The sequence below is a fragment of the Ammospiza nelsoni genome, chromosome 22 (assembly GCF_027579445.1).
Source record: "Ammospiza nelsoni isolate bAmmNel1 chromosome 22, bAmmNel1.pri, whole genome shotgun sequence".
Lineage (NCBI taxonomy): Eukaryota > Metazoa > Chordata > Aves > Passeriformes > Passerellidae > Ammospiza > Ammospiza nelsoni.
In genome coordinates this window covers 4,222,373-4,244,869 of record NC_080654.1, presented here as the reverse complement: position 1 = coordinate 4,244,869, position 22,497 = coordinate 4,222,373, and the positions used below count along the sequence as shown (strand labels likewise).

Below are 22,497 nucleotides of genomic sequence, written 5' to 3'. Positions count from 1 at the left end.
CCAAGCAGGTACAGATATCGATGATGTTTTTGCCCCTGATGAAGGAGGAAATGATGAGGAGAGCTCCATCTTATCAGAAGGCTAATTAATTACTTTATTATACTATATTATTCTATATTATATTACATTACATCTAAACTGAATCTGCCAAGCACTCAACCCTGCACACACTGAACAGAATCTCATGACTGTGAGCTGATGGGCTTGGGCAAATCAATGACCCAGCCCCAGGTACTGGTGAGGCTGAGCTGAGTTTCTGTTGGTTTAAACAAAACACTGTTTTCTGCTTCTTCATTTTCTCATTAACTTTCAGATAATAATCTCCTTTACACTGATGGAACAGCTAAAGAACAGGATACTTAACATGTGCAAAGCTAAAGGTGACAATGAGTGCCAACAAAATTAAGACACTGCAGCCTGAAGTTTATTCTTTCTTAAAACCATTCAAGAAAACAACATTTGAGGGAATGGTTAGTAAAATTCTGAGGTTTGCTATCTCCTGAATAATGGGGATGGTTGCTAATGAATGTTAATATCTCTAGGTGTCTCAGACCATTTAGCTGTGGTCCAAATCCAACTAAAATTAAATCATGGGTGTCTCTTTAATGTTCAGTGGTCACTGAATGACTTGTTCTGCTTCCAGCTCCATGGGACATGGAACTGTGACTCCTTAAACTATTTATTCTTAAATACAACTATACAATTAATACTATTAAATACAACTCTCTGTGTATTTTCAGGTACCAGAAACTTCTGACTGGAAGGGGTGAGGTGAAGTAATCCTCAAGCATTTTCCTCTCCTGCTTTGCTCAGATGAGGTGAGGTGGGTTCCTCAGCAGACAACAGGACAGAAATTTCTTCTGCTGGAAGTGATGATGTGCTTCTGTCATCTCAGCCTTCCTGCAAGGGAAGGAGCACAGAGCAGGCTCCTGCCTTCCCCAGAGAGTGCTGAACTGTGGCTGCTGGCACAGGGTGATCTTGGGGTGTCCCAGTGCTTGGAGAACAGCCTGGAGAAATGTTCAGGCATCTGCAGGCAAAGTACCCCTGCTCAGAGGGTGGGTGGGTCTGGGTGAGTTTCTCTCTCTGGGAGAACACAGAGGGTTTAACACACTATGCAATTAAATTCTCAAAGGACTGTTACATCCTTCTAGTTCCTGCTTTCCATCCTAATGGGTAAAGAACTGGGCAAACCACAAAAGAGGGAGTGGTTGGGTGTCCTGAGGTTTCTACATGGGAAATCTGTGGGTACCCTGACTTTGCACCATTAGCTTTAAGGGGCAGATGCTGTTTTTGCAGTGCATCAGGACACATGTTTATTGGGAAATGCACTGAGAGCCCAGTTCCATGAAGGGACAAACATCCATTTCTCAAAAGCTGCCATACCTTGTGTTTTCAGTCTGGTGCTGCTTAGAGCCAGGATTTATTGATTTAGGGACAGTATCAAACACAGGTGTTGCTGTGCAGTATCAGGCCAGACTTGTCCTTAAATACAACATTTGTCCTTAAATACAACATTTGTCCTTAAATACAACATTTGTCCTTAAATAGAGCACCTGTGTTGTGTCTCTAGATGTGTTTGGTTTTGGGGGTGCTGTCCAGAGGCCATCCCTGAGGACAGCCAGTAAAGTCTAATTGCAGAAACACACAGGTCAGCTGATGAAATGCAGTGCAGAAAGGTCTCTTACCTCTCACCTGTCCCCAAATAGGGTCAGTCACACCCAGCTACATCATCTGCCACTTCTGAGCAGAACTTCTGCCCAGTTCACCCATTAGGTGAAGGGTTCCTTCTGCCAACACATGATTTTCCATGATCCCTGCTAGCTTAGCATCCAGGTTTGGAACTTTTTAAGGAGGCCAAAGGGGTTGATTGTTGTATTTCCTTCTTGTTTCAGTCAATTTATTCCTGTCCTTGACTTTGCACTCCACACAGATAAACACAGATCTGTGTATGCACACATTAGTTAGGAAGAAACAAGTGCCCAGCTGATATTCCTCCCCAGCACCCTGAAAAAGTCAAAGAAAGGATCAATTTTATATATATATCTTCATATATAGGTATATATATATGACAGATAAAAATATATATGTATGGAATTGCTGAAAGCAGTTAATTTTGTATAGTTTTGATGAAAATCAAATAGTTCAAAATGAATAGAAAAGCTTTATAGAAGAAACACTGTTCACCATAAAAATGTTTAAGGTGTATGTTGTTTGAGTTGGAAAGAAAAGGTTTTCAGGATCTGGTATTATCCCACCACAGATTTTTTGGATAAACCCCTCTTGGAGGCTTTCTAAGTGCAATTGTGGTTTGGGGGAAGGCTGAGACCTGGATGAGCCATAAAAATCTGCATCCCCTCCCTTGCTGGAAGTGATGCTCCAGTCCAGGACTGAGACCACTGAGATCCCTGGGCCATTGCTGCCTGCTCTGCCTCATTTCTGGCCTGGAGGCTCTCTAGGGTTTGTTCCCTTTGGAGTTTTTATCTAGCAGTAATCTCATCTAGAGAGAGATGTACTAATTGCAAACAAAGGCTGGGATTTTTCACAGCAGCCTTGGAAGACAGAATCTCATTAGTTATCCAAACTAGTTGGAAGGGAGCATCCAGATCTGTTAGGCAGCTTGGTAAATTTTGGTCAAATAGCACAAAAGATTAATTTTCCTAGCCTTATGTCTATATCCAAGCAGCTGGTGTGCACACACAGCTCTCTGAGCAGTTTGTCTCACTTTGGTTTTGCAGATTACCTTTTTATTTTTATTTTCTCTGCACATTTTGTCCTTTCTCTCATCATGCAATGTTAGTATGGTAAACCCTGTTCTTTCAAAGAGCAGTGCTCTTCCTGTGTGTCTGGAGAGCACCTAAATCACTTGAAAGATGAGTACAAAGTGCTAATAAACCCAATATACTCTGAAAAAAGCACCAGTATTATTAGTGATTGATTGATTGATTATGATTGATTTCCCCAGTGCAGCTTTGTAGGACACCTTGTCAAAGATCACAGCTAGTGTATAAATTATCACTTGAGGATTGTTGCTGAGGAAGAGTTTTCTTGCCATATAGCCCAAAACCTGCTTTGAACAATCCATTCTCCTCAGACCCACTCAGCTTGCAGTCAGTTCAATGAAGGATGGAGTTCTGGCATGGATGCTGCCCAGTTTAGTGCCTTTAAGGCATCCCTGGGAGGTTACCAGAGGCCACTTCTGTGCAATTTATTTTTGCTGCCTTTTTTAGAGTGCTATCAACTATAAAACCTGACATTCTCAAGGAGAGAAGTGTGTACATTGTTGTGATATAGGAAGGTTTTTCCCAGAGAAATTCTGGTTTATCACACAAGTCTGTAAATATGTATTTACAATTTTCAAAGCACGTCTTTATGTCCCTGATTGTAAATGCTCTGTTTTTAAACTTTTATAACATATGACTCAACCAAGAGACCAGAGCACACAGCTTTATATTGTTCTGGTCTGTTTGAAGGGTCCATTACAGTCTAAGCTGTAGCAGAAAAATATCCATGTCACCAATAAGAAATAGCCCATGGTTGCACCAGATTTCATCATTTTTCCTCAGATAAAAATGCAGTTTTTCTGGGAGGGGGTGGGGGATGATTTTTCTTGCAGAAAAAAAAAAAAAGCATCAGTTCAAAATGATGTCATTTCTCTGGACCTGTGAGGAGATTTCATTCACAGTGAATTCAGGAAAAGTATGCCATCTTTTCCCAAGGCAGAATTTCACAGTTTTGCAGCAAATTTTTAACCTCCCCCGTGCCTGCTGATGAAACGTGAAATTTTGCCCCTGACCAATATCACAAATTCTTGTGAAAATTCAAGGAGAGGGTGGGGAAAAAGCTCAGGTTTTGCATGTAGAATTTGCAAGGACAACACTGGCAGCTCTGCAGGGCTCTGATACTGAGGAGTTTATTGAAAATAAACTCTGTGGAGATGTGGTGGGACCTGGGTTGTGCTGGGGCTCTGAATTGCTCTGGAGGACTGAAAGCTCTGTTGTCTGTCTGCCATGTAAAGAAAAAAAAACAACAATAAATTAATGTGAAAAACTGCATTATGGAAATATTTATTGTTATTTCAGCCAAGGAGGTCTTAAAAATTGAGACTGTGCTCTAGCTCTGAAACAATGGAATGGTTTGGGATTTTCCTGGTGGGGGAGGAGGAAGGAGATGTGAGTGTCACCTTGGTGTGGCAGGTTCAGTGCCCACAGACAGGGATTCATTGTCCTGACAGCTCCACACGAGCTCTGCAGGCTTGGAGAAGCAGCCCATGAGCCCTTTGCAGCCCCTCTGCATCCCATCCAAACCTCCTGCTGAGCTCTGTCAGCACTGTGGAGCCCCAAGGCTGCTCTGCTCGGCTGGGAGGGAATTGTTCAGGCAGGGTGTGCAGTGGGAGGGCTGGTCTCTCACTAGGAGTGCTCCCTGTTTCATAAACTGTGTGCCATCACAGCACCCTGAGACATTTTATGCTTTCTTCAGGGCTGTGGGACTTGGCTCTTTCCATAGATCCCAAAGTGGTTTGGGCTGGAGGGAACTTAAAGTTCATCCCATTCTCCCTTGGCCATGGGCAGGGACATCTCCCACTGCCCCAGGGTGCTCCAAGCCCTGCCCAATCTGCACTGCCAGGGATGGGACAACCACAGCTTTGGGCAACCAGGGCCCCACCATCCTCATTGTAAAAACCTCCTTTAAATCTACTCCAAATGGAGCCTCCTTCAGTTGAAAACCCTGTGAGGGAATCACTGAGGGTGGTGGGCAGCCATCATCATGGGTGCATTAATCCCATGCATCCCACCCTTAAAAACAGTAGCAGGTATAATAAACAGGTTTGGGAACAGCTGAATTATGTATATTAATATTAATTTCACAGAGGCTAAAAATGGCTCTTTCACCCCAGAAAATCTGAAGGTTCCTTATGCATTATAAATCTGGTCTCTTAGAGAAAAGCCACTGTTGTCACTGTCGCCTGCCAGTGCCTGCAGCAGCCTGACAGGCTGCCAGGCTCCTCTGGCACTGTCACAGCCTGTTTGGCTCTCAGGAAATGCCACCCAGCTTCAGGTGAGTTTGAAGGGATCTGATTGTGCTGAGCTGTCACTCTGTCCCTGCACAAGAACCTTGAGAAATATTCTTTAAATAGCTGTGTGCTCCATTCGTCTGTCTGTGCTGCCACACGGAGCAGCACTAATCACTCCTTTCTATAAGAGCTGTGGCTTTTTTGGGAGAAGACTCATCCAAAAACAGATGAGGAGGATCACTTTCACATCCTGAAGCTGCTGCCTGGAGGCTGCTCAGCTCTGTGTGTGTGGTGCTGGCAGAAGGATGCAGGGGACACAACACTGCTGGTGGCTGGATCCCCTCCCAAAGTCACAGTCAGCAAAGCCAGGGGGTGCCTCAGTGCTGGTGGCAAATGCTCCAAGGTAAATGCTCCAAGGTAAATGCTCCTCCAAGCTGTGGGACAGAGCTGTGTGTGCTCAGGAGTGGGCACAAAGGACATGAGTCCATCTATGGAATTTGCTGGGTCTCCAGGAGAAAGGAGGAATTGATGAATCTGACCCCATGTTCTTAGAAGGATTATATTATATTATATTATATTATATTATATTATATTATATTATATTATATTATATTATATTATATTATATTATATTATATTATATTATATTATATTATATTATATTATATTATATTATATTATATTACATTACATTATATTACATTATATTACATTATATTATATTTATTATTACATTACATTACATTATATCGCATTGTATTATATCATATTATATCATATTGTATCATATCGTATCATGTCGTATCATATTATATCATATAATATTATAAGAAATTATATTCCAAAACTATACTAAAGAAAGAGAAAGGGGACATCAGAATGCTAGACAAGAATGAATAATAACAACCTGTGACAGACTCAGAGAGTCTGACACGGCTGGCTGAGATTGGCCATTAATTAAAAACAATTCACATGCTGGGTAAATTATTCTCCAAATCACATTCCAGAGAAGCAAAACAGGGAGAAGCTGAAGCTTGCCAGGAGAAGAAATCCTGGCAAAGGGATTTTTCATAAAATATCATGGTGACAATGCTGGACTATATTTGGTTCCTATCAGGCCTTGCAGCTGCCTTGGAAGAAGAAGGGGCATTTCTCTGAGAACAGTTCATGTTCTCTCAGATATGAGTTGCTAATGCAAACAGGGCCACTCCCCCTTTCTGTACTGCTCTGCTAAGTTTTGGGTCACCTTGACTCCAGCAGCATTTTGCAGGGTTGGTTTGCTGTTAATCTTTTTGTCCTTGTGTGTGAGAGCTGGGGAGGGGGATTAACTGCAGGCTCATCTCCTTGCCCAGAGTCAGCTCCTCTGGGCCTCTGCACTGCTCCAGTGAAGCTCTGGGGAGTGACTGTGTGGGGATGGACATTGCATCAGAAAATCTATGCTATAAAACATAGTGTTCATTATTAAACTCACATCTTGCCTTCTGCACAATGTATTTACTCTCTTATATATTGAATTTTCCTACAGCTGGAGCGTTAAACTGACAGAACTGACAGACTCCCTGAACTTCCTCCTTGGGTTCCTCTATCAGGCTTACCTGGGCTGTATTGATTCAGGAATGCTTCTTAATCTGACCTTCAAGGGAAATCCTGCAGTACTCTGTCCTGGCAGATCCTGTGTCTGAGTTCAGCTCCTCTCTGGGCCCAGCATCAACTGATTGGAGTCCTTTCACAGTTGGTATTTCTTTCCTACAAGGATATTTATATATTAATTAATCCATATTAAAGTCTTACTTTTGATAATCAACCCAAAATATTCCCTAAGTCCTTAAGGGCATTTTCTTTCTGCACCACTTACGTCATTTTCTTCTGTGCCTTCCAAACTTCTTTTTTTTTTTTCAGAAAGAATATAACTCAACCAAACAGAATTGACTTTCAGCCAAGAGCTGCTGGAGATGTAATCTGAAGGAAGGCAGAAATGTGTTTAATTGCTGCCTCTGATGCCAAACCTTAAGTGCTTTTCTACAAAGTGAGTTCTACAAAACTCCATTTGCCTTGCATGACACAGGCACCAGAACTGCAGAAACCTCCCAGAGCTGATGGCAGTGGTGTGGTCTGAGGAGGAATGATCACATCCACACATCCCCGTGCATGCAGTGATTCCACCAGCCCTCCTTGTGACAGTGCTGGAAGAAAATGCAGAAATCCTGAGCTGCTATTTTTCCTCCCAGAGTCTCTGCCTTGCACCAGGGAAATGCTGATTTCTGACACAAGAAATATGTTCTCACCTGCTGCCATTCCTAGCTGATGACATCTCATGAAGGATAATTTCTGAATGTTCTTTCCTGAGCCCTCCCCCATTGCCAAATGCTTTGCTGCAAAGAACACTGTGGTGAATAACCCCATTTGTCCCACAGGGTATTTCTGGAGCTGAGAAGTGCCACAGCAATGGACCGTCTGTTCTCATGGTGAAATGAGTTTAGCTGAGCTTCTTTCTCCCTTTCATGCATTTTCCTGTGGCACATTGTTGTGTGTTCAGTGGGATAATTGGGTAGGGAAGAGGAGCAGATCTCCACTGAGCTGCATTTTCCAAAGCTCCTCTGTCCTGGTGTGACCTGTCCCTGCTGCCAGCACGGGCTGGAGCTGCACAGAGCCCATGGAGCCCCACATTTCTCCTCACAGAGAAAAGCAAGGCACAATTCTTCCCAAGAATATTCTTACCTCATTTGCTGTGCCTGTGTTTGTGCCAAAGTAGAATGCAATATGGAGATTGTTTACCCAAAGTGATGGTGATTTGTTTCTCTGAAGTTCAGAGAATGTGAAACCCAGAAACATTCTTGGGAAGAATTGTGCTTTGCTTTTCTCTGTGAAGAGAAACGTGGGGATACAGCCCCCTTTGCATTTTGGGGGCTCTGGTCATCAGTGGGGAGCAAATGAACAGCAGCAGGCTCATTAATTACCTGGGGAGATCTCTCAGCTGTTGTTCCAGGGCAAGGGCTGATAAAGGTGCATTAGATGGACTTTTCCTGGCACTTGGCTGATGGAAATTCAGCTGTGGAGTTCTTAAAGTGCTTGTGTTGCTGCATCTGGGTAAGAGGAATGAGAGATTCATCTTTACAAACCAGCTGTGGATCATAAAAAAAAAATAGGAACGATTCCACTGATTGATGAATGAAAAAAGATATTTGCTTTTACAAATAAACTTTAGGTTTGCTGATAAATGAAATTTGACATTAAGAGATGAAAGAAACAATGGGGAAGAAAAACCACTAAATTCCATAAGAATTAAAAATGAAAAGGGAGGGTTGTACATTAGAGGGAAATCTTTGGGATCAGGTGTTTTGGGAAGTCTGAACCTCTCAAGTGCCTCAGAAATGGGGAAAGAGAGGAGGGAAATGTGGTTGGGAAATTGGGATAAAAAGGAGGCTGCATCCTCCAAAAATTGGAGAGACCCCAGGGGATGCCCCATGGCCTCTCCCTTGATTGGAATAAAGCCAAAGGACTCCTCTGTCTCCTTTTTGGACATAAACCTCTGGTGTTTGTGGATTAATTTTCCTGACATGGGTAAATGTGCCCATGAGCAAACCTGGCTGCAGCAGTGGAGTCCTTTGCAGAAAGAGCCCCCCCTCAGTGAGGGTTTGGGGTTAATTTCCCTCTCCTTTCACCTTCCTCCCACACTTCAGGGCACTGAGTCCACAGATTTCATTCACTGTGTGCAAACACAGCTCCTCTAAATTCAGCTCCAGCATCTCAACAAGGGGCACATTATTCTCATTATTCCCAACACTCATTTATTTCCTTTTCACCTAGAGAGAGAAGCTTTGAGTCAGGTTATGTGTTGTGTTTTCTGTTTGTAGTTATTTCTGTGCTGCAGCTGATGGAGCTCACAATGGCAGCAGCAGAACTGGGGGCACCTTAAGGAACCTTGTACAAACTAAACAGGTCCCAGGTGTTGTGGCAAGCACAGAAACCCAGAGGAGGGAATCTGGCACTGGGTGATGTGTGGGACTCAGCACAGCAGCACAGGTGTCAGCTGGGAGGGAAATCCAGGTGAGCTGCAGTGAGGTGGAAAATGTCATTTCTGTACCTCAGGGAGGGTCATTTCTTAGGAACAAAATGTGCTGAGCTCAAGTGAGCATCCCTTGGAGTGTGTCCAGAGGGAAGGGAAGGCACTGCTGAGCTCCTCTGCTCAGGAGAGAAGGTGGTGATGCTGAGCAGGGACATCTCAGGAAAATTAACCCACAAACACCAGAGGTTTATGTCCCAAAAGGAGACAGAGGAGTTCTCTGACTTTATTGGAATAAAGGGAGAGGCCATGGAGCATTCCCCTGGGATCTCTGCAATTTTTGGAGGACCCAGCCTCCTTTTGATCCCAATTTCCCAGCCACATTTCCCTTCTCTCTTTCCCCATTGGCTGAGGTACTTGAGAGGTTCAGACTTCCCAAAACACCTGATACCAAAGATGGAAAAGTTTTGCTAAGGAAATAAGGATTTGCAGGTAGCCTCTTGCATAATTTCTTTTTTTTTTCCTTCTTTTTTTTTTCTTTTTTTTTTTTTTTTGTCCTAAATAAGGCTTTACTGTTTCAGAGCTGGATGCTGCTCTGCAGTGGGTTCTGCAGAGAAGTTACCAAACAGCTCTGGGAGGATTTCATGTGACATGGTCAGGGACAGCAACAGGCAGAGTTAGGGAGGAAGAAAGCAGCCACGGGAATAAATGTAGAAGATATATGGACCATATAGCCCAATTTTTGCTTTTCCTCCATGTGGTAGACAGGAAGGTCAGGTTGAATCTCTTGTTTGTGGGAGGGCAGAGATTGCTCCTGTGTCTTTAGTGAAATAAACATGCAAAGTAGTCTCTGATCCGTTTGTTTGGATTCTGGCAAAGATAATCTGAGCCTAAAATCATACAAATCATAGAATCCTAGACCAGTTAAAGGATGCTTTAAACGGCATCTAGTCCAGCCATGAGAGGGACATCTCCAACCTCATTAGACTGCTCAGAGCCCCATCCAGCCTGACCTTCAGTGTTTACAGGCATGGGGCACCACAGCTTCTCTGGGCAACCCGTGCCAGGGCTTCTCCACCCTCACTGTAAAATATTTGTTCCTTAAATTGATGTAATATCAGAGGGAGCAAACGCAATAAACCGACCCAGCTGGGATTTTGTGGACAGCTCCCGGCTGGCTGCTCACTCTGTGCAGCTCCAGGAGCTGCTGCGGCACAGAGCACGAGATGTGACTTCAATTCCCTCTGCCCGGAATTTTCCAGGTGTTCCCGGCCCCTCTCTGCCTCCTTGGGCTGCGGTCAGCCCTGTGTACCTGCAGGAACCTCTCATTCTCTGCCCTGGCCTTTCTGCTGCTGCAATCTCACAGCAGATTTTCTCATTCCCACCCGGCTCCCCGTGTGTTTTCCCAGCCACGCGGGAACCTTTCTTCCCAGCAGACTTCTCCCAAAAAAAGCTCCGCTGACTCACGGACCGCAGATTCACGCAGCGCTGCCGGAGTCAGCATCCTTTGCATTGGCAGGGGGAGCTTTTCAGACAGAGATGAATCAGCGCTGTCAGACTTTGCTGGGAGTTAACTCTTGGCCCCTTTTCCCTGGAAACAGCCCTGCCTGGTGCTTGCACTGAAGGAGTTCCAGGGATGGGCACCGCGGGCAGGTTTGGCAGCCGGTGCTCGCATCCTTTCCCCTGTCCCTGGAGCATCCCTCGGGCAGGAGGGGGTTAAGGCGGCCAGGAGGGGGTTAAATCGGGGGGGAAGGGGTTAAGGTAGGCGGGAAGGGGTTAAGGCAATCGAGAAAGGGTTAAGGGGTTAAGGCAGCCGGCTCGTTGTTCCCTGCCGGAGCTCCCAGCGCCTCCAGAGCGCTCCGGGAGCAGCCGCTGCATGCGGGCAGAGGGAGGAGGGCCGGGCGGGCACTGCAGCAGGGCACAGGATGTTATTTAACGTGGCTCCAGTCTCCTCCCCCTCGCCGGTGAGGCTGGGGGAAGGGGGGAGCGGGCTGGAGGGAAGGGACGAGCGCCGGGGGTGATGCCGAGAGCCCCCCGAGCCCAGCGCGGCCCGGCCGGTGCTGCCCGCGGCTGCCTCCGCTGGAAACCTCCCCTAAAGCCTCCCCTGAGCTCCTGAGGGGCAACCCGGGCTCCTGAGGGGCAGCTCTGGATCCTGAGGGGCAGCCCAGCCTCCTGAGGGGTAGCTCGGCTTCCTGAGGGGCAGCTCTGGATCCTGAGGGCAGCCCGGCCTCCTGAGGGGCAGTTCGGCTTCCTGAGAGGCAGCTGGCGTTCCCCAGGGGCGGCCCGAGCTCCTGAGGGGCAGCTCTGGATCCCGAGGGACAGCTCGTCTTCCTGAAGGGCAGCTCTGGATCCTGAGGGGCACACCGGCTTCCGGAGGGGCATCCCAGGCTCCTGAGGGGTAGCTCGGCTTCCTGAGGGGCAGCTGGGGCTCCGAGCCCTGCGGAAGAGGATCCCCGGTGCTCCGGCATCCCCGGTGCCCTCACAGCGGCAGGGCGGGAAGGACGGAGGCTCCGCATCCCCACAGGAGAATTCCTGTGCTCCGGAGATGTGTCCCAGCTCATGGACAAGGTAGGGCTGGGCTTGGATATTCAGGAGAAGAAAGACCCTCAGGACTTTGCTGTGATCATGGCAGATACCCCAGAAAGGGCCGATCCTCAGTGCCCGGCGCTAATTTGTGCCTGAAGCCGCCGGACCTGCCCACGACCCGCCAGAACCTCCTGGGAGAGGCACAGACCTTTGGATTTCTCCATGAAAATACTGCTGGCACTCAGCTGAAAACGTGTGCTGCTCCTCTCCCTTGAAAGGGGCAGCTCCATTCCTCCCTGGGTGTCTCCTCCTGCCCTGAGGATCCGTGGGGGACGGCAGGGCTGGGAGCTCGGGCTCTGCTCCATGACCAACACTCAGCTCTGCAGGGAAGCCATGGACTCCCCCCCGGCCTCCTCCAGCCCTGCTGCAGGGCCTGTCACCTTCTCCCAGGTGTTTGGGCAGCAGTGCCAGCTCATGGAAGCAGGTAAGAGGGGAATGTGCACATCTCCAAGTCATCCTTCATCCTGGTTTGTCGTGTCCTTGCTGTCCCTTTCCTGCTCTGTTTCCTGAGTTCTTCCCCAAAATCTGATATTTTCCAAAGTGAAGATTGGGGTGACTCCTTTTGCATTTGAGCACTGGCCTCCACTACCCCTGAAACCACTCAAAAGCTTTGTGCCCACATATTTGCAGACAGCAAGGGGTGGGATGGCCCTGTGGGTTTTGGTTAAACTGGGTGGAACAGGCTACTCCTTCTGTCCTTGCTGTCCCTTTCCTGCTCTGTTTCCCAAGTTCTTCCCTAAAACCTTGTGGTTTCCAAAGGGAAGATTGGGGTGACCCCTTTTGCAATTGAACAATTTGGCCTTGACCACCCTGAAACCACTCAAAAGCTTTGTGCTCAATTATTTACAAACAGCAAGGTGTGGGATGGCTCTGTGGGTTTGGGTTAACCTGGGCTGGAACAAGCTGCTCCTTCTGTCCTTGCTGTCCCTTTCCTGTTCTGTTTCCCAAATTCTTCTCTAAAATCTGATATTTTTCAAAGCGAAGATTTGGGTGACCCCTTTTGCATTTAAGCACTGGCCTCCAATACCCCTGAAACCACTCAAAAGCTTTGTGCCCAAATATTTACAGACAGCAAGGTGTGGGATGGCCCTGTGGGTTTGGGTTAACCTAGGCTGGAACAAGCTGCTCTTCCTATGCTGGTGGAAGTTCTGTTTGGGTGTGAGCAAAACGTGTGTGGTGATTTTTGCATTTCAAAATAATCACATTCTAAGTGGAGGCTGACTTGCTGCAGCATGTGAGTATCTGCTTTGGTATTCAGCTCTGTGAAGGACAAAGTGGTTTTTTTTCATGGCTTTCCCTGGCTGTTTGTGTCACTGTAGCACCCAGAAGCTCTGCTCCTTTTCCCAGGTGTTTTCATACATTTCTAACTCTCTGCAATGGGCCTGGCTATTTCTTATCTGTGCCTTTTGGCTGTTAGGTAGGTGGTGTGTGACATGACTAATCCCAAATTTCTCATGTTTGCCTCCTGCTCCTTACAGGTGCTCAGAAGCACCAGTCCCTGAGGTGCCCCAGAGCTGTGCACTCACATCCTCCTCCAAATTCCCCAAATTTAACAGATTGGATAAGGGATTTTACAAGATTCACTCTTATTTTCCTATCCCTGCTGAGAGCTCTGAGGAAGGATGTGTTTGTTTACTTAAGGGCATGAATAAACCTGGGTTTCTGCAGTGATGCAATAACAGCACTTGCTCTGAATTTTTAGAGGTTGTTTTTCTCAGATCTACTGGTACTTCATTACTGTTTGTGCTGGTACAGGTATTGTGGCAAATTTATCCTGCAAAATGTCCCACCCTATTTCCTTCTGTTTTCTCTCTCTCCTAGCAGCCAGTTCTGTTACTAACAATGTTTGGGTTGTATGTTTAATGTGGTGACATTGAAAATACTCTGCATGAGTTTCCTGGAGGTCTCTGTGGGACTTCTGCTCTGCCTCTTGAACTTTCACAGGTAGGGCTGGCAGGATGACTCATTAGGTGACTAATTAGCTGACTGCTACTCAGTTAATCAAGGTTGAGATCATGCTGCTGCCTCCAGGAAAATGTCAGGCAGCTCTTTAAGAGGGTTTGGTATTAAACTTTTGGTATTAAACTTGGTATTCCATGTCCTGGGATCAGTCCAAAGGCTGTGGATCCATCAGGTCTTACCCAAAGAAGAGATGTAGGAGAAAACTCTGATCCTGGGTGAGCAGTTTGTTCCCCAAATTAGCAAGGTGGGAAAACACAGATGGTAGGTTAAGTTTGGTTTGTTTTCCTTTCCCTTTCTTAGAGGGAAATGCCCCAAAAGGAAACCTGGGACTTGTGGGTTTTCAAATCCCACATCAGTCTGTCAACCAGACTGATCGGTGGATCATCTTGGGAGGATTTTCTAGATGCTTCCTCAGCTAGGAGGTGAGATGCAATGTTAGGATGGCTGCCATGGGTGTCAGTGACATCCAAAGGGATTTCAGGTGTGCTCCTATGAGCTTCTATCCTTACAGCAATGACAGACACACGGAGCACTCCTGAAAGCAGAACTGCAGCTGCAGGGTCTGGGGCTGTGTCTGTGCTCATGGGCAGGAGGGATGCCCTGGGGCAGGGGGAGCACACACAGCTTTGGGACACCCAGTTCTGGGTTGTTACTTGTGGGAAAAACGCCAATCACTTGTTTGGAAAATTTTAAAAGTTTAATAGTAATAAAATGGTTATTAAAATAGTGATATAATTAGAGTAATGAAATTTTGAACAGTTGGGATTAGGACAACATGAGGCAATAAAAACAAAGAGTTACAGACAGTCTGGGTACCTCTTTCTGAGCAAAATAAACCCAAAAAAGGACCCATGTTAACAGAGGATTAACCCTTAAAAGCAACAGCCTGTTGCATGTTCACACACCTCATCCATGATGCATAAATTCCATTCAAACACGGGATTCTGTCTGGGCAGGGTCAGCTTCTTCCTCTGAATCCTGACAGCATCTTCAGGCCTGAGTGAGGCAGGAAGAAGTTCATTTCTTCTGATAATGGAGCAATAAATTCTCTTTCTCTGAAAGATTCAGGTGTCCTGTGGCTGCTATCTCGGTGTGAGTCCTCTTTTAAAAAAGTATCTCACATAGCATAGTTTCTATTTTAACATTATGCTATAACCTAAAACTATATTGAACACACTACTTAAGAAAATTAATAGAGCATAACTTTCTAACATAACCCATCTAGTATTCATTTTAATATTTACAAAAAGCCAATCATAAAATACACATTTTTCACACTTGTGTCCTGTGTCACTGAGCTGACATTTGGGACAGGGCCACAAAAGGTCTCAGTGTAGAGCAGGGCTGTGCCAAAGCCTTCACAGATCATAAAACCTGATCCTGCCCCTGTGATTCCCCTCACCAGCAATCTCTGAGGAGCCAAGTTCTGACCCAAACAGTCCAAATCTCACAGGAAACATTTGTGGGTACCCAGCACCACATCACTGTCACTGGTGCCATTGGGGCTCCTTAATAACTCTGGGACGTGCTTGAATGAAAAAGGTGCTGCCCTTAATGAAATGTCAGAGTTTGTGCCTGGAGAATTGCTGAGCCTGAGATAGATCACAGCTTGACAGCACTCTGATGTGCCACCTGCCATGATCTTGTGGCTTTTAGAGCTCCTGCCTGTGGTGTGAGGACATTTCTCCTCCAAAGTACACGTAAGGAGAGCTGGGCTCTGCTTGCAGAATGTGCTTCAGGTCCTGTGGAGCATTTTCTGCTCTTGATGGAGAAATCAGGGGGGTTTTATGCTCTCCTGCAAACACATCCCCTTCTGCCTGTGCTGCTCTCCAGTAACTGGCTCTGAGAACCAAATACTGACTGTTTGGAAATCAGCTTTCCCCTTGGCAGCTACACCTCCTCCCCACTGATAAAAGATCTGTAAAGTTGGGGGTTTTGAGCAGCTGATCCTGCACAAGTGGCTGATTATTCCTGGATAGCTCACGGAGATCTCTGCAGTCACAGAACAGCCTGTGAGTGCTGGCAGCCCTGCCTTGCCCTTTGCACAGCTCCTCACTCTCTGTTTGACCTCTGGCACAGCTCATGGGATGCTCTTTGGGAAGTTATTTTTCTGCTTTCCCATTTTATCCTGTTGCCCCTTTCCTCACCAGTTTACTACAGCCCCATAACTTTGTGTTCCTGGTGCTCACCTGGGTGTTTGTTTGCCCTGGGTGCAGGGAGCAGTGGGGATGGGAAGGCTGCAGCTGGCTGAGCTCCTGCTTTGAGATTTCCTTGCAAAACTCCAGTTTCCCTGTTGGATTAAGGGTTTTTTTTTGATCCAGAGATGGGCAGCTGAGAGGCATTTTAAAAACTTTTATTCCATTTTCAGGTTTATGTGAAGGGTGAGACAATACAGATGTTATAATTCTATTTCCCAAGGCAGAAAATCCTTGCTGTTGCAGAAATTAAATTTGGCTGATCTGTCAGTGCCACTGGGGACGTGGTCACCTTTAGAGAGGGAGTGTAATTCCCAAAGGGAGGCTGTAATTCCTGCCTGGGGTCACTCAGGGAATAAGATTTCTGTTTTCCTTGGCAAGCCATGCAGGATGAGTGATGTTTTGCCTTTCCCATTCCCTACAAGGCTGGTGATTTCCAAAAGGAGTCACTGGGAAAGAGGCTTCAAACCCCCATCCTAAATCTCCTGATCTCAGAAGAAATTCCTGCCTGCCAGGCAGTGCTGGGGGGGTCTTTCTTGCTTGAAGCACAAGTTTAAATCTGGCACAGGTTCATGCTGTAAATTTTGCTATTACCCAAATGAAAGACTCCAGTTGCTCATTTTTGAAAGAAATTTTTTTAAAAGTCTGAAGGATTTATGATTGTCACAACCAAACTTTTAAAATGGGGGTTGCTAAGTATTTGAAGAGTATTTCCCATCTGCTCTCTCATGAAATATTGAATATATGGAGTGAGACCTGATCTCCAGGACAGCTGAGTGTTCTCTGGAAGAATTTGGCTCAGTAGAGAAACCATTTATGTTATACATGGCCAAATTCCAAGCAATTTGTTTGGTGTATTGCACTTTTCTGGATTTACAGCCATGCATTATTCTCTGGCTCACTGCTCCATTAGATTAATTTCCATTTTTCATCAATTCCTTGGCTCTCAGATGCTGCTGATTTGTTGGGCTCCCAATATTTTTTCTTTATATCTTGCCAGTTAATTTTCCATTGGTTATGAAATAAGGAACTTGATTCAAAATGTGACCAGAATGAACAAGAAAATAATTTGAAAATCATCCAGAACTTAGGATTTTGCAGTGAATCTCTTCCATATTATATTTCCATTACATATATATTATCCATTACATGCATTCTGTATTCCACTTTGGTTTGGCTGCCTCTCCCAGCAGAAAACTAAAGACATGATAAAAAATTCTTAGGAGTTCTTCTATGGAAATTAATGTCATGTGGCTCAAGGCTTTTGACTTTTTCCCCCAGATCTGTAGTTTCTAGCTCTTGATCCAGCTCCTCTCAAGGGGAATGTGAGGTGAGATTGATGTGGCATTACCTAAGCAAAATATTTATCATGCAGCATGAAATCCCTGGAGTCTCATCTGGCCTGGCATCTTTTGCAAAGATTTTGTTTTGCAAACAAAGCATGGAAAATGCAACATAGAATTCCTTCATCTGGAGATCTGGAGCTTGAATATTGTTTTAAACAAACCAAATAGTATTTTAAAAAGAGCTGCTCTGCACCCCCTGGCTTGGGTGAAGGTTTGCTCAGGAGCTGGGCTCCTTGAAGCTGTTCAAATCTGATGGGTATTAGATCTGAAAAAAAGTGATTAATGGGAAAATTTCAGCCCCTGATCAGATGTAGAAGGAAATCTCTGACCTTCTAAACTGAGGCTCAGATGAACATTTACCATCTGTGCTCTCTTACTTTGTGCCCTTTAGTCCCCTGTGCATTTTTCCATTATTTAATTCAACAGCCACCAAACAGGATCTGCTTTCACAGCACTTACCTGGAGCTGGGGCAGAGCAGAGGGGATGCAGCTTCACCTTCTCCCCAAAATCTGAGTTTGGCAGTGCCTGTCAGGGGGGATGGCACAGAGCCCCAGGCTGGTTTGGGCTGGGAGGGACTTCAAACCCACCTTGTTCTCTGTCACTGTGATATTTCCTGAAAAATCTTCTTTATCCAGGATTCTTCTGCTGGGAAGATGAGAAGCCTCAGAGAGGAATGAAAACAATAATTATCTGTCGCAGTCGAGGCGGCCACAACATAAAGCAGAGACCACAAGCAGTCTCAGTTGGTAACACTTGGCAACAGTTTATTAATGAAAATGGCTGATCTTTTATACACTTTCCAGTTGCTTACCCTTCCTCTACCTTAGCTATTGGCCACAATAATTCAATACCATGCCATTGGTGAAAAGTTACTCTGACTCCACCTAACTTTCTAAAAATGCTTCATCCAGCTGCAGAATGCTCTTATCTTCCTTCTCTCGATCTCCTTGGTTACGGCCTTGGAGAAAGCTCCTTATCAGCTTCTTCTTCTTCTTACTTCTCGCTCCTTTAGCTAACAGGCCCGCTGCTAGCCCCTTCCACAATTATCTGATTGCTTCTCCTGTGTTTGCTGCTTTGGAATGTGGCTGGGGATTGTTTACCAACAGGTGAATGTTTGATTGATTTAATGTGAATTGTTTTTAATTAATGACCAATCACAGCCAGCTGTGTCAGGACTCTGAGGAGTCAGTCAGGAGTTTTCATTATCATTCTTGTTAAGCTTTCTGTCTGTATTCTTTCTCTTTCCTGAGTATAGTTTTAGTATAGCTTCTTTTAATATAACAAACCACATTATAACATAACACATAAAACATATATAACACAACATACATACAACATAACATCCTAGAACATCTAACACATATAACATAATATAATTAATATAATATATAATATAATTAAATAATAGACCATATAATATATATTATAATTATTATGATATAGTATATAATTAATATGATATAATTAAGGATATAATTAATATAATATTATATTATATTATATTATATTATATTATATTATATTAGCCTTCTGAGAACATGGAGTCAGATTGTCATCTCTCACCTCATCCTGGGGACCCTCACAGACACCCCAGTTTTTCACCCCTCTCTCCCAGGCTGCTCTAAGCCCATCCTACTCAGCCTTGGACACTTCCATGGATGGATTCATTTCTGCTGCTGGGTTTCCTGAATTACAGCACTTTGTGAGCCCAGGCTCCAGCTCCCAGAGCAAACCTTTAGTGACAGCTCTCCTTGCCTCCTGTGGACAACAACAGCAGCAAACAATCAGCATGAAACTTGCTGGGATCATTGGTTTGGGGCCACTCAGGAGCAGGGCTGGGAATGTTCTCTGGCACTTGGAGCATCAGGTTTCCTACATGCATTAGTCAGTGATAAATCTTTCATGGTAACAAGCTGTTTCATTTGCTCTCCCAGGAGAGGAGGGGGTGTGTGTGGATGCCAGAGATGTTTGCAGCAGCCTGCTTTAATTACTGTGCCTCAGGTTAGATTCACTAGTTTTGGGAAAAGAAGAAACTGGAGCAGGTGTCAGGTGGGTGAAGTGAGATTAATTTGGTGATCCCAAAGAGTCTGGGCCTCCTGGGTGGGGAACCATGGGCCTGCTAAGGTGAGGCATCACTGACTTGTGACTATTTGCCATAGAATCATGGAATGGTTTGGGCTGGAAGGAACCTTAAAACCCATCTCTTCCCACACTTCCCACTCTCCCAGGCTGCTCCAAGCCCCATCCAGCCCGGCCTTGGAGACTCCCAGGGATCCAGGGGCAGCCACAGCTGCTCTGGGCACCCTGTGCCAGGGCCTCCCCACACTTTACAGGAAAGAATCTCCTCCATATATTTAACCTAAATGTCCCCTTTTCAGTTTGGACCCATCACCTCCTGTCCTGTCACTACAGTGCAGGCACCCAAGGCTGTTGTGCTGCAGACACCTGGAAGAGAAAATTCCTGACTGCAGCATTACACAGTTGACAGTTACTTTGTTTTGTCAGATTTCATGGTTGGGGATTTTCCTTTTACTAAACCTGGCTGCTCCTGAAGTTTCTGTTCCCTGAGTGGAGCTGTGCTCTGGGTTTTTGTGCTGGTGCTGTCACATTCAGCAGCTCAAAAGCAACCACATAAATCTGTGCCCACCACTGTGGTGGTGAGAAAGTGCAGAATGAAATCCCTGCCAGCTTTCTGTGCGTGTTCCTGCCAGGCTGAATCACCTTGTGTGTGCTGGTACAGAAAAAGGTGTCATTTTTGTCAAAACCAAGCCTGTTTTTCTGACATGACAAGCAATGTACCACAAACAAACTGCTTGAGAAGCCCCTGGAGTTTTGTGTTTTAGAGGAGAACAGGATAATCTCATTGTCTCCAGAGCCAACTCCAGCACTAGGAGGAAACATCATTTTACCTCCCCCAGAAAAGCAATGGGTAAAAATTCTCCTTGACAGGCGATGTGCTCCTGCCTGAGCTGAACAGATTCAGGAGCCACAGAAATGAAATGGGAAGATCACAAATATTTTTCCTTTCCACCCAGTGGGATGTGCTGTTATTAGGGATAAAAAGAAGTGACATTTATCTCCCTCTTTTCAGTAGGTAGGACTGTGCTCCCAGGAGGAGAAGAGTGGATGGACTCCCCTTGCTGTCTGTAGCTTTTACTGCTCTATAAAGTTCTCCTTTAATCACACAAACATTTTGCTGCTGTTGTTTGCCTGGGGAGCTTCACTGGGCCCTGAAGGACAGAGGCATCACAGACAAGGACTTGCTAATGCCCTATAAATATATAAATATATAACTCCATATGAAGGGCTTGAGAGAACCATGGAGGCCACACTTCAGTGAGCAGAGTGGGGTGTAACAGGTTGGAAATTTTGTTATCTCAGAGAGGATTTCCTGCTTTAGGTTTATTTCAGGCTGGAAAAGCTCCTGAGAACTGCAGAGCCTGGCTGAGAGCACAGCACAGGGATCTCTTACAGCCAAGAGGGCTTTTTCTGATGGCCAGACAGTAGCTGGTGTCCTGAGGGTGATGGATTGTACCTGCTTGGAAGAGGGGAGAAAAAAAGCAGTATTTAAAAAAGAAGAGGATGTGGGAATGTGGGTATTAAAGAGATGGTAAAAGATGGCCTTGGGTGGAGCTGAATCCCCATTTCCTGGATGGAGCTGGTGCTTCATTCCCCAGAGCAGCACCCTGAGCTTGTGGGGTCTGATCAAACCTGCAGCAGCATTTGGGAGCTGAGGTGCCCCCGTGCCCTCCATGCCAGCAGCTCCTCTGCCCCTCACCCTGGGGGAGCCCCTGGGCCCATGGAGGTGTCATTAATGTATTTAAAACCACACACTAAGGTGTGATTATTGTGTTTAAAACCACACAGCACACACTGAGGTGTGATTATTGTGTTCAAAACCAGCCCAGCACAGAGCAGCCACTGAGGGGGCACCATGGATGTAAGTGTGGAATTATGGATATGCACCTACAGCACAGCAGGAGGGGGTTATTCTTAAATAACAAGGAAAAGCTTTCCCCAAATGTTCTGACTGCTGTGTGCTACCAAGTACCAGGAAAAATAAACAAACAAACCCAAACCCCAAACCAACAGCAGAAAACAGAAAATATTAAACACTATTTTTTGTGTAAATTAAATATAAATTGTCCCCTGTCATCTCAACAGTCAGACTCCATTATTAGAGCATCTGTACACAAAGCACTTGTGAGCTGATTTACTCCTGATTCAATTATGGGCAGTGTCCATCTGCCCTCCTGATGGACTAATTTGGTTTTGTCAGTTAATGCTCATAGCAAAGTATATGGATGTAATAATTCATTGCCATTGCAACCCTCATGTTTTTTGACACCAAAATAATGAACTGAAAACATGTGTGTGATTACACTTGCAGCTACAAACAGGAATTAGTGATTACTCTTTCTTTGGAGGTCTTGGAGGCAATTTTAATGGCCATGCATTATTAGAATGGTAAAGGGGAAGAAAGACATGAAGCAAAGAATTTGTCTTTGCTCTGGCTTTATCCTGTTTTATGGTAGGTGGGGATTTTTGAGAATCATGTAAATGGAAATTTTCCCTAAATTCTGATATGAAATAATGAAAGTGTTTTACGTCCAGGCCATCATGAGTTTAACTGATAAATCAGCTGAACAAGGTTGAGGTTCCTGGCTAATGCAATGGGTGTAATGATGGAATAAAAACCAAGTGAGCCCTTCCAAAATTAAACATTCCTAAAGAGCTGGAATGTGATACCCTCAAAATATCCATATGTTATCTTGGCTTGGAATGAAATACATAATATGGAATTTAAACATGGGGGAACTATGCTAGAATATGTTTGATTCCATTAGTTTTGAAATAGAAATGTAGAGTCATCAAAGCCCTGGTAAAGAGAAAACAGGCTGGGAGGGAGAAATGGATGCAGAAGAGAAAGACCCTGCAGTGTCCCGAGGGTTGTGGATTGCAGGTCAGGAATGTTGCATTTTTGCAGGTCAGGAATGTTGCATTTTTGCAGGTCAGGAATGTTGCATTTTTGCAGGTTAGGAATGTTGCATTTTTGCAGGTCAGGAATGTTGCATTTTTGCAGGTCAGGAATGTTGCATTTTTGCAGGTCAGGAATGTTGCATTTTTGCAGGTTAGGAATGTTGCATTTTTGCAGTGTAGGAATGTTGCATTTTTGCAGTGTTATCCTGTAAGGCTCCATCCCAGCAGCTCCTCAGTGAGGGCTCCCAGCACAGCAGCCAGAGCCCAGCTGGGTTAAAGACCCAAGTCACCCTCTGGTCCTGCTCCTGTGGGCAGAGCAAGTCCCAGGAAATTCAATTTATTTCTATTTCCACTATTCCTTTTGTTCCAGCTTGCCCAGTTACCTGAGCAATGCAGCTGTGGTTTGTTATTTT

The 22,497-nt window shown here is 45.3% G+C and overlaps 1 protein-coding gene across 1 annotated transcript in view; it reads left to right on the top strand.

Annotated features, from left to right (window-relative positions):
* Nucleotides 1-11,736: 11,736 nt before the first annotated feature.
* KAZN (kazrin, periplakin interacting protein) overlaps nt 11,737-22,497 on the top strand; it is a 228,395-nt gene continuing 217,634 nt past the window's right edge. The window contains exon 1 of the mRNA XM_059487383.1: nt 11,737-12,024. Within this exon, the coding sequence (XP_059343366.1) occupies nt 11,904-12,024 (121 nt within the window). The 5' untranslated portion in view covers nt 11,737-11,903. The remainder of the gene's footprint in view (nt 12,025-22,497) is intronic.